Genomic DNA, 12181 nt, shown 5'->3' with positions numbered 1-12181 from the left:
ATTGAATTGTATTTTTAGTATTATAATTTACATGTTTTTTTGGTTCTCGATAAATTTTTTTTTAAAGAAAGATAAAAATATTTGAATAAAACATCAGTAAAGTGCAAAAAACAGGATAACAGAGTTTGTCCATATACTACTCCAAGAATCAACATCCTCTCTATATATATATACATAGGTTATTGTTAAAAATAGAGACATACACGAAGAAATAAAGAGATATGGAGAATAATGTACATTTTGCTCATGAGCACCCACTCATCTTTACGGAATCAGAGGAAATTCGGCATTGCTGCAATGCATGTGGGCTGTATGTTTTGTCGAGTCCCTGTTACATGTGCACCATTCAAGGTTGCAATTTTTATCTCCACCAAGTTTGCGCACAACTCCCCCCCGAATCGCACCATTATTTCCATATGGGTCAATTTCGTTTACATGTTGTAAAACATGCTCTCGTTTTACTTGCAAAGCCGCGTGATGAGAACTGTTTTTTTCGGTAAATGTGGGAAATTGTGCGAGAATTCCATCTACCACTGCTCCGAATGCGAGTTTGTACTCCATCCTCTATGTGCGTTTCCCTTAGATATCCAAATAAAACACACGAGCCACCCCCAACATCCACTGGTAATTGTGTGCAAGAAGGCTCTGTTGCGTTGGGATAGAACATGAGGGTTATTTCTTCTCGTGTCAAAAATGCAATTTTTGGATTCACCATGAGTGTGCTTTGTTACCCAGCTTTTTAGGAATCCAAAACCACCAGCACTATCTCTCCCTCGTCTATTCTATTGCCTCCTTGCTTGATTATAATTTAAGTAGCGAGTGTCTAATTTGCTCGAAAATGACGATTAGTGATTTCGGGCTTTATTATTGTTTTACGTGTGGATTTGGCACTCATGTGGATTGTGCAATATCACAGATGAAGGACCCAGGTAACTAAATTTACTTGTATATTAATTGTTTCCTATATATGAATGAATATGGTATCACAAAAGCAACACATATATAAATAATTTATATGACTAAATCTGCATGCAGGTGAGATATTTCATCTACCGACTTTGTCGACCGATGCTTTTCCGAGTTCGATGATTCATTCATTAGCAAAGGAGAGGACTATACAGGAGAGAAATTCTACCAACACGTTAGAAAAATACCACGCCCATTCTTTGGTCTTGATCTATGAGGAAGACATTGCACAAGAATCAGTTTGCAACGCATGCATTCACCCTATTTCACCTCCATATTATAGATGTAGTGCCCGTTCTGAATGCAATTTTCTCCTCCGCAAATTTTGTGTGGATTTGCCTCTTTATATCAAATATTCGATTTACACATCAACCATTGGCAGCCTGGTTTCCCCGAGATCGGATGAATTCTTTTCTTTGTTTGAGTGTTATAGTTGCAGCAAGTACTGCAACGGATTCGGATACTCACACGGTGAATACAGCTCTGTGGACGATCTTGCATGTTCCTTTTCTCCGAGTGTCATCGAGCATGATTCACACAAGCAACATCCTCTTGTTTCTTTAAATTATTTTTATGTTAGTTTAATATGATTATTAATATATAGAGTGCTTAATTCAATCAAACTATTTATTGTTGTAATTTTAATTTTACTTTTAAATTTAAAATTAATTATTTTAATATATTTTACATTGACATTAAATTCATAGAAAATCACTATCATAATGTTATAAATTAAATAAATTTTTAATATTACGAACATTAAGGTAATAATGAGAAGACAAATGGAGACACTACAAGAAAAACCACATACAACAACACACATACGACAACGATTTTTGTGCAAAACCGTTGTCGTAGAGTTTTTAACAACGGTTTTAGCCAAAACCGTTGTCTTTTTGGGATCAAAGACAACGGTTTTAAACAACTGTTGTCTTTGGAGGGTCAAAGACAACGGTTTTAGGGTCAATAACAATGGTTCATAGAACCGTTGTCTATTAGCGTGTTTTTTTTGGGCTACGACAACGGTTTTTAAAAACCGTTGTCTATTAGCGTTTCTTCTTTGGCCTACGACAACGGTTTTTAAAACCGTTGTCTATTATTGTGTTTTTTTGGACAATGACAACGGTTTTTTCAAACCGTTGTCTATTAGCGGTTTTTTCCGAGCTACGACAACGGTTTTTAAAAAACCGTTGTCGTAGAATTTTTAATAAAATTAAATTTTTAATAAATATTACGGTCATGTAAAACACTTTTTTCCCATTTAGAATATAGATATTTTCAGACTATTTATGTATCAAAAGAGATACGTGATTGAGAGAAAATGTTTGTATGTAAGTGATTTAAATGTAAACATTTAAGCTATTTAGTCAATTTTCGCTATATAATGCTAAATAAATGTTACAAAATATTATATTATATATTAATCTATTAAATATATGAATTACCTTTGTGAGCTTACTATTTTACCGTTTTTTGTTTTACAATTTGTCATGTTAATGATGTTATTTAAATATTTTTTATGTTAGTTTAATAGGATCATTAATAGTGTACTTAACTCAATCAAACTAATTATTATTTTAATTTACTTTTAAATTTAATTTTAGTTACTTAAATTTATACATTGCTGTCAAATTCATGGAAAATCTATACCATATTAATGATTGGTAATAATGGGGAGACGAAGGAAGGTGAGTCGGATTGAATAAAAATAAATTATTCATAAATATTAAGGTCATATAAAACTTCTTTCTCTCATTTAGAATAAATATATTTTCAGACTCTTTATGTGTCAATAGAGATACGTGATTGAAAGAAATTATTTAATGTAAGTTATTTCAAAAACTGTTTTTAAGCTATTTAGTCAAATTTTTTTATAAGTGCTGCTAAATAAATATTATTAAATAATATGATCTATTTGATCATTTTGTTTTCTTGCAATGAGGGGAGTTTTTTTACCCTAGCGTTAACATGTTTTTATTGTTATATGTCATTTTTATTGATCATGTTGTGTTTGAATTGCTTATGTGATTTATTTATCTACCGAAAGAAAACAGAAAACAAAACCACATATCCCACGAAAATGGTTATTTTTCAATTTTTTATTGTTGAGATTGTAGGACCGAGCGCTTGTCGTTTTACCAAAATCTATAGCTGGTGGTAATGGTGCAACTCAAATCTTTTAAAACGCACAACAGCTCAAGCACCACGGTTTGATCGTTCTACCAAGCATGGATTATTGCACGCAACAGAGATATTTTGTTAATTTTTAAACACATAATGCATATTTTTTGTTTGCTTAGATTACTTAGTTTGAAGTGACTTGGTTTGAAGTGACTTAGAAAATATTAAAAATGCAGAAATATTTTTTTATTTTTACTTTATGTATCAGAATATCAAGAGATAATATTTTTTTATTTATTGAGGCAAATTTTTTTTCAGAATCCTGTTTATAAATCAATATCTAAAATTTTTTACGACATTATTGTATTCTCTATTCAAAATTTTTGTATTTAGATTGATAGAAAGTATTTGAATTTGAGTATTTATGTGCTTGCTTATATTATTTTTGTAGTAATATTTATTGTGAAAATAATAGGTGGACTAAAAAAATTCGATACGTTTAGGAGTCCTCTTGTGGATGGCAAACATGGATAAATTGTTAAAAGATATAATATCCAGTAGATTTTTTGCATGCGATTTTGTTCTAATTCAATAATTATGCGTGATTCTAAATTTTAATTATATCACTAGTAAACGCATGTTTTGTTGTTGTTAGATATATTTTCTCAACAGTGTAATATTTTTCTTTGATTTAAGAAAATTGTGTGACTTTATATTATATTTTTACGACTATTTTTCTTAATGGTTTTATTGAAGGATTTTTTCATGATGATTTCGAATCACCATTTGTGGGTGCCCGGACGCTAATAATCTTCTTAATTGTCATTGGGACTAATTTAATCAATTATAATAAACAGGGTCTAAATTTTTTTTTTAAAGTACATTATCAAAGGCGGAACGTAATGGCATACATCTTAAGATACATGTCAGTATTAAAAGTACAAGTCTTGCACTATATACAATCAGTCTCAACTAAGGTTTAACAACTATATAGCAAGTGTTTAAACCCTATCTCTAGTCCAAGTCTGTAGTCTCCACTCTAATCTCGATCTTTCTTCACCTCTGTGACCCTGAACCTGTCCCACTTGTTGCCATGCACACATACAAACACGACAACGGCCAGATAACTCCGGTGAGAATAAAATCCAAAGCCACTGATGCTCCTTCCCACCATAGGCGAGCGTCTCCTCCGAACAGGTAGGTCGCACATCGAACCCTATCTCCATCATCAAGCCCCATAAACTCGAAAATAACCTCAAGGGACTTAATCCAACCCTCGGCTGCCATAGGATCGGACGTCCCTAAGAACTCCTTTGGTCGCATCTTCATAAACCGCTCATAGATAGCCTCCGTTCCCGTCTGTCTGGCTCCCACTGCATTGTTCCCCGCGAACTGTGCGAAGAACTGAGTCATCCCAGCTAGCATCTGGGCATTCATGTCTGGTGGAGGGGGTGGTGGTAAATCTCTCTCCTCGTTCTCCCCTTGTCTCTGATTCTCACCCTCCTCATGACGGCGCTCATCATCACCTCTCGGGCGTCCAACACGGCGTCTTGGAGGCATGCTGTTCCATCATTATAATGCATACGTAACCAACATACATAATTCCACTATTTTCTTTAAATTTAAGTAAATATTGCATAATCATAATCTTGACATAAAATATTTCATGCAATCGTGATGTAAAAATATTTCATGCTTTAAACGAAATGCGTAATCGTAAAACTTACAGACCGAAGACGTGACTTCATGAGTTTCTCGAGAGCAGTAGTAGTACAACCATTTACAAGATCATAGGCTATGATACCAACTGTAAAAGCCCGTATTTCGTAAGAAGTTCAAGAAGACTGGCTCTGCTTCTTCGTATTCTTTGAGTTCTAGTGGATCACAGAGAGGGAGTCCTGTGATTGCTCCCTATTGTAGCCATTGTGGAGGCAAACATACTATCGAACAGTGTCGAGGTATGTTTGGTACTTGTTATCAGTGTGGGCAGGAAGGCCATTTCTCTCGGGTATGTCTGAACAAGGGTACGACTTCTGCTCAACCCCAGCCAGGATTTAGAGGTGGCCCTAGTATGACGAGACCTGATGTTCCTGTTCCTTCTTTTCAGCAGTCAAGTGCTCCACGATATCGAGGACCGGCGGTCAGAGTGCCCAAGTTCCTCCTCAAGTGAGAGTATACACCATGACTGAGGATCAGGCGAGAGAAGCTCCTGGTGGCTTAATTACAGGTATTTGCACGCTTTGCGATTATCCTGCACGTGTTTTATTTGATACAGGAGCATCTCATTCATTCATATCTCATGCATTTGTTGCATCTCATGATATCGAGTGTACCCCGTTGTATGATACTTTGTCGATAGCCACGCCACCAGGGAAGTTTATTTTGTCTGAGAAAGTTGTGCATAATTGTGTATTGACATATGAGGATAATGTGGTATTTCTGAATTTGATTGTCCTCCCAATGCACGACTTTGATTGTATTGTTGGCATGGACATCTTGACAACAAATCGAGCTACTGTTGATTGTTGTCATGGAGTGGTTCGATTTCGACCGATGGATGGACCCAAGTGGAATTTTTATGGCAAGGATTCCCAAGACAAAATTCCATTGGTATCTTCCTTGAAAATGTCCCGATTTTTTACTAGCGGAAATGAAGGTTATCTTATCTACGCTATTGATATTTCGAAGAAGGAGTCTTTTTTATCGGAGATTCTTGTTGCGAAAGAATTCTCGGATATATTTTCCGATGAGATTCCTGATTTTCCTCCTCATCAAGAAGTTGAATTTAGTATTGATCTTGTACCGGGACTGCTCCCACATCTAAAGCTCCCTATCGCATGGCACCTTTGGAATTGAAAGAATTGAAAGAACAATTACAGGATCTTCTCGACAAGGGATATATTCGACCGAGTGTATCACCTTGGGGAGCTCCAGTTTTATTTGTACGAAAGAAAGATGGTACTATGCGAATGTGTATCGACTATAGGCAACTGAATCGGGCTACTGTGAAAAATAATTACCCACTTCCTCGTATTGATGATTTGTTTGATCAGCTTCAAGGATCATCGATCTGGATATCATCAAGTACGTGTTCGAGAGGAAGATGCGCCTAAAACTGCTTTTCGTACGAGGTATGGCCACTATGAATTCTTGGTTATGCCTTTTGGTCTTACGAATGCTCCTGCTATCTTTATGGATTTAATGAATCATGTCTTTCGAGAATATATTGACCGATTCGTTATTGTCTTTATTGATGATATTCTCTTATATTTGAAATCGAAGAAGGAGCATGCTGAACATTTGAGACTGGAACTTCAAACTCTTCGTACTAGTCATTTATATGCCAAATTGTCCAAATGTGAATTCTGGATGGACAAAGTGGTATTTCTGGGCCACGTCATTTCGAGACATGGCATATCTGTTGATCTTGTGAAGGTCGAAGCTGTATTGAATTGGCCGAGACCTACGAATGTTCCTGATATCCGTAGCTTCATGGGTTTGGCTGTATATTATCGTCGCTTTATTGAATGATTTTCGAAAATAGCTAAACCTATTACTCAACTGACACAGAAAAATCAGCGATTCATTTGGTCAGATGAATGTGAAGCTAGTTTTCTTGAATTGAAGACGAGATTAACCACATGACCTATGCTTACTATTCCCTGAGATACCAGAGGATTTGTGGTGTGTACAGATGCATCTGGCAAAGGTTTGGGATGTGTTCTGAAAGGTGGTTGCTTATGCGTCTCGTCAATTGAAATCTCATGAAACTCGTTATCCTGTTCATGATCTTGAATTGGCCGCCATTGTGTTTGCACTGAAGATTTGGCGCCATTATTTGTATGGAGAAAAGTTTGTTATCTATTCGGACCATAAGAGTCTGAAATATCTATTTTCTCAATCTGATTTGAATATGAGGCAACGCAGGTGGATAGATCTCCTGAAGGATTTTGATTGTGAGATTCAATATCACCCTGGATCGGTGAATGTTACTGCGGATGCCCTGAGCCGTAAAGTTCGTGATTCTGTTCTAGCTTCTGTTTATGTCGCCAAAGTACACGAGGATATATGTACTTCTGGCTGGACTTTTCACTCGAATTGGAATTCTGTCACTGTTTCAGCATTGCAAATTGAGCCGAATTCGATATTGAAAATACAAAAGGCCCAACGAAGCGATGCTCAGATCTAAAAATCGAAAGAACTTGTATCTGCTGGACATCAGTCTGGATTCCAGATTTCTTCTGATGGTTCTTTACGACTTAATAGTCGGCTGGTAGTTCCGAGTGATTCTGATTTGAAATCTGCCCTTCTTCGAGAAGCACATTGTAGCAAATACAGTATTCACCCTGGAGGTCGGAAGATGTATTTGACATTGAGACCTCAATTCTGGTGGAAACGTATGAAGAAGGACATTGCTGAGTTTATGTCTAAATGTCTTGTCTGCCAGCAAGTGAAAGCCGAGAGAATGAAACCGGGGGGATTGCTCCATAGTCTTGAAATCCCGAAATGGAATTGGGAACATATTGCTACGGATTTTGTGACTCATTTACCTCGTTCGCCCAAAGGCTGTGATGCTATTTGGGTTATTATTGATCGGCTTTTGAAATCTGCACATTTTATTCCATATGAGCGGACTTATCCTTATAAGAGAATGACTCGTTTATACATCGAGAATATTGTGAGGCTGCATGGTGTGCCAGTCTCAATTGATCTGATCGTGATCCCAGGTTTTTGCTTCTAAATTCTGGGGTAGTTTTCAAGAAGCTATGGGTACGCGTTTGGCTATGAGTACTGCTTATCATCCTCAAACTGATGGCAAGACCGAGCGTACGATTCAAACGTTAGAGGATATGTTGCTTGCTGTTGTGATGGATTTCAGAATGGGATGGAAAGATGCCTTACCATTGGTTGAATTTTCTTATAATAATAGCTTTCAGACGAGTATTGGTATGGCACCGTTTGAATCTCTATATGAGAGACGATGTAGATCACCGTTATTCTGGGATGAGATTGGTGAGAAACAATTGACTGGACCTGAAATGATACAGGAAATGAATGATAAGGTTCAGTTGATTCGGCAGCGGATGAAAGCTGCTCAGGATCGTCAAACGAGTTATGTGAATAAACGAAGACGACCCTTGGAATTTCAAAAAGATGACAGAGTGTTTTTGAAAATATCTCCCTTTAGAGGCACTGTTCGATTTGGCATGCGAGGGAAATTATCTCCTCGATATTTTGGTCCATACGAGATTCTGCATCGAGTTGGTGATCTTGCGTATCGATTGGCATTGCCACCAGCTCTATCCCCTATTCACGATGTGTTTCATGTTTCTATGCTGAGGAAATATGAACCAGATCCATCACATGTGCTTGCACCTGATGAGGTTGAACTGGATCCTTCTCTTTCCTATGTTGAACAACCTGTTCGCATTATGGATAAAAAGGAAAAGATATTGAGAAATAAATCGATTCCTCTAGTACGAATACAATGGACACGACATGGTGTAGAAGAGTTGACGTGAAAGCAAGATGCGAGAATCATATCCGCATTTATTTGATGCTAGTCCATCTGTTCCATTGTATTCAATGTATTCTGATCTGTTTACTGATTTTAGCTTTGATATATACTATAACTAGTGACATATATATGTTTTCCAATGTTATATATATAGAAGAATGTGTGGCGATCGGGCGGTAGAAAATGACCGCCCGAGCGCCAGGGTATGTAAAAATTTGTGTTCGGGCATAATGTTCTGCGCCCGAGCGGTAACTTTTGACCACCCGAGCGCGGCACAAATGCAACTCGGAGACAGAATGTCTCGCGCTCGGGCGCGAGAATTCTACCGCCCGAGCGCGAGAGCGGTGGGAAGATAAGAACAATTTTTGCCGTTCATTTTCTTCATTTCATTTCAGAGGCTTCGAGAGAATACGAGGGATTTCGATTTTCTTTCGTCCAAATCGACTTCGAAACGTTGTCTAAACGCGAAACAAATTATATATTTGTGATCTTCGTGTCGAGGGCTTCTGACTGTGGTAATTTTCTTCTAGTTCCAGCAGCTCGAAATATCAAAGTGCTGGAATAGCATGTATTTGAAGTTGAATTTCTGATATGTAGTAAAATAACCGACAACAAACTAATATTCGAAGTCGGAATTGAATTATGATATGATTTGGATTTGATATGAATTTTTGAAGTTTCATATGATATTTGAAACTCATATTAATGATTTTGGAGTATGTTATTGATTGAAATGAGTATGTTATTGATGTAGATAAAGTGTAATATCAATATCTTCAGGCTGCATCAACTGGAAACGAAGAATAAGGTATGTTGCGACCGGGTAACATACGACAGGTATCTGTATTATATGATATATGTCGGATTGATTGAAATGAGATTATGTATGCCTTATTTGTTAATTGATGTGGCATACATGACATTGAGATTGAGATATCGATGTATAAAATAAATGTTTTGTTAACACACATCATTTGATGCATACATCGATATATGACAGCACGTTGAGCTATGATCCTTGGATACCCTGATATGATTTGATTGGATTCTGGGGTTTGTGAACACAATTGCTATGTTGGTATTATATGACCCGTAAAGCATAGACAATTGTGGCCCCGATGATTGGATATGAGATTTGGGATTTGATGACGCTTTGTCGACGCTATCATACGAGTATCCCTTATTGAGGCCGGTGTGCCAGCTCGAGCATTGATTTGATAGTGATTCGTTTGATTCTGACATGTGCTCAGTGGATGGACATTTGACCTGATACCTCCACGATATACATGCATTGCATACCATATATCATTGTTTAGATATATGTGGTATATATGATTGGTTGTTCCATATGGAGCTTTGCTCACCCCCAACGGGGGCTGTTGTTGTCTTTGTGTGTGGACAATGGCAGGTACTCCAGGATATCAAGAGACTAGAGAGGGTACTTCTGGAGGGAGCCACAGCTTGGGCTGAGGTTGTATGTTTATGTCTTGTTCCCAGTATATATGTATATGTATCTATATACCGGGACATGTCCCGAGGATATGAGATATTTGTATGTGATTGGTTTTGATTACGTGTGGGCATGTTTATGACGTGAGATGAGATACTATTTTTAGTATTCAAATAAAAAGATTGGGCTCATTGTAAAGAAATTTTAAACTCGTTTTTCGCTGTGATTAATTAACCTTGATCAAATTGTATTGTAATAACGATTAGGAGCTAAAGGCCCCACACATTATCTCAACAATAAAATATATCCCCATGGCAACACATTATCTCAACAATAAAATATATCTTAATGGCAACAATTCATCTCAATCAATCAACAAATTTATCCCAAGAAGAAACTCACCATCTTCTCCAACTGTGGATCATCGCAATCGACTATCTCTTTCATGTACCTCATCACATAATATCCACATTTAACAGAACCACTTTGTTTTAGATTACCCTATAATGGAATTGAAAAGTTAATGCAACAATCACAATCTAATTAATAACCACTATCGATTCATGTATTCATAAATAAGTACGATACATACCGTCAACATTTTAAAACCTGGCCCTTTAGAAATACCCTTCGAGGCATTGTACATCTTCACCCCACTACATTTTAAAAAATAAGAAGTAATTTTTTGCATATTTATAAGTTAATATATTCAAAATCAACATAAGCTACTACCTACTTTGTCACAATAGTTTTCCATGTATCATCTCGGTTCCTGTTAGTCGTAGAATCCAATAAATATATCATACTCTTATCTTCGTTGACAATAGTCAAGATCCAATGATACCTGAAAAAATGAAATTAAAGCATTGACTATGATGACGTAGAAATCTATAAATAACTAAAATCTTACCCAGTGTTGTATGGGATGAGGCAGATGCTATCTTTACACACTGCTTCCAACTGGTCAACAATGTATTGTGATAAATAACGGCCATCTGTGCCAATCGGGCATGTAGGTATATTACCGGGATCAACAAACGAAAAATAAGCAACCTTATCTTTTTCCTTCAAATATTTGTAGAGGTGACTGCAAGATATAGATGCACAAATATATCGTTTAGAAAATTTTCAAAATATGAACAAGTACCACAAAAAATATTATATAAATGCACAAATATTGTAAGTTAGACATTATACATACCCCATGTAAACTAAAATTTGTCTGGCACCTATCTCCCTCATCTCCATAAAGCGTAAGATATCTTCTCTTAGCAACCGTATGCTTTTAGGATGTCCAAACATAGCGTCCTCAAACTCAATGTATATGGTATCCGATTCATTCAGCAATCTAACAACATGAGAGTAGATATACTTGCACGACATGGGTAATGTTTTTTCAATTTCCTTGAACTTGTCGCGCTGACCAGGAACATCCGCAAGCGCAATTGATTGAGGTTTCCATTTCATCTACAATTTAAAATATTATTCATACAAGTATATTAAAATAAAACATTGTTCGAGCAACATATCTTACAATTTCAAACACAAAGTTAAATGAAAACCTAAAATACCTTTGTCGTTGGAAAAATAACCAACTCTTTAGGCCAACCAACAATGACTCCAACAGCATCATTGATGATTGTTTGTCCAAACTTAATTGGGATCGGAAGCTGTGCTTTTTCATCTAAGACAACATCAATAGATATCTTGAAGTTCTCTTCCCCAAGTGGAACATGGTGAATCATAACATTTGGACCTCCTTCTGATATTATTGTGCCATAAGCCACCACGTTTTTGCGTTCTTTTACAGCCAGGTGACATTTTTTCCCCTTTCAGGAACAAAAAGACATGATATAATTTTATATGGAGGTGAATAGAATTTAATTGACATTAAATTCAGAGACATACAACCTTCGTATTTGAAGTGCCGCAATCATAAACTTCTTCCACATCAGTCTGACAATTTTGAGTCTTTCACTCCTGAGAACTTGTTTGATGCTACAGTCTCAGAAGATCGATCATTGATTAATGGAATCACAGCAGCAAGTTGAGACCTCAGCATCTCCAATTCAGCTTTCAAACTTTTAGTCTCCTCCGATTGTGCCTTTACATTTTCAATCACAGAT

At 36.5% G+C, this 12181-nt stretch overlaps 1 protein-coding gene across 1 annotated transcript in view; it reads right to left on the bottom strand.

The window, feature by feature from the left end:
- Positions 1 to 12181, bottom strand: part of LOC140804802 (uncharacterized) — a 69827-nt gene extending 57646 nt beyond the window's left edge. Inside the window, exons 1-6 of the mRNA XM_073160937.1 lie at positions 11627 to 12181; positions 11257 to 11522; positions 10966 to 11142; positions 10792 to 10899; positions 10648 to 10711; positions 10458 to 10556 (exon numbers count right to left, since the gene is read on the bottom strand). Of these exons, the coding sequence (XP_073017038.1) occupies positions 10458 to 10556; positions 10648 to 10711; positions 10792 to 10899; positions 10966 to 11142; positions 11257 to 11522; positions 11627 to 11800 (888 nt within the window). The 5' untranslated portion in view covers positions 11801 to 12181. The remainder of the gene's footprint in view (positions 1 to 10457; positions 10557 to 10647; positions 10712 to 10791; positions 10900 to 10965; positions 11143 to 11256; positions 11523 to 11626) is intronic.

Source organism: Primulina eburnea, chromosome 11, assembly GCF_022965805.1.
Source record: "Primulina eburnea isolate SZY01 chromosome 11, ASM2296580v1, whole genome shotgun sequence".
Classification (NCBI taxonomy): Eukaryota; Viridiplantae; Streptophyta; class Magnoliopsida; order Lamiales; family Gesneriaceae; genus Primulina; species Primulina eburnea.
Note: the sequence above shows the minus strand (reverse complement) of the source record. Positions and strands in the feature narration are given on the sequence as shown.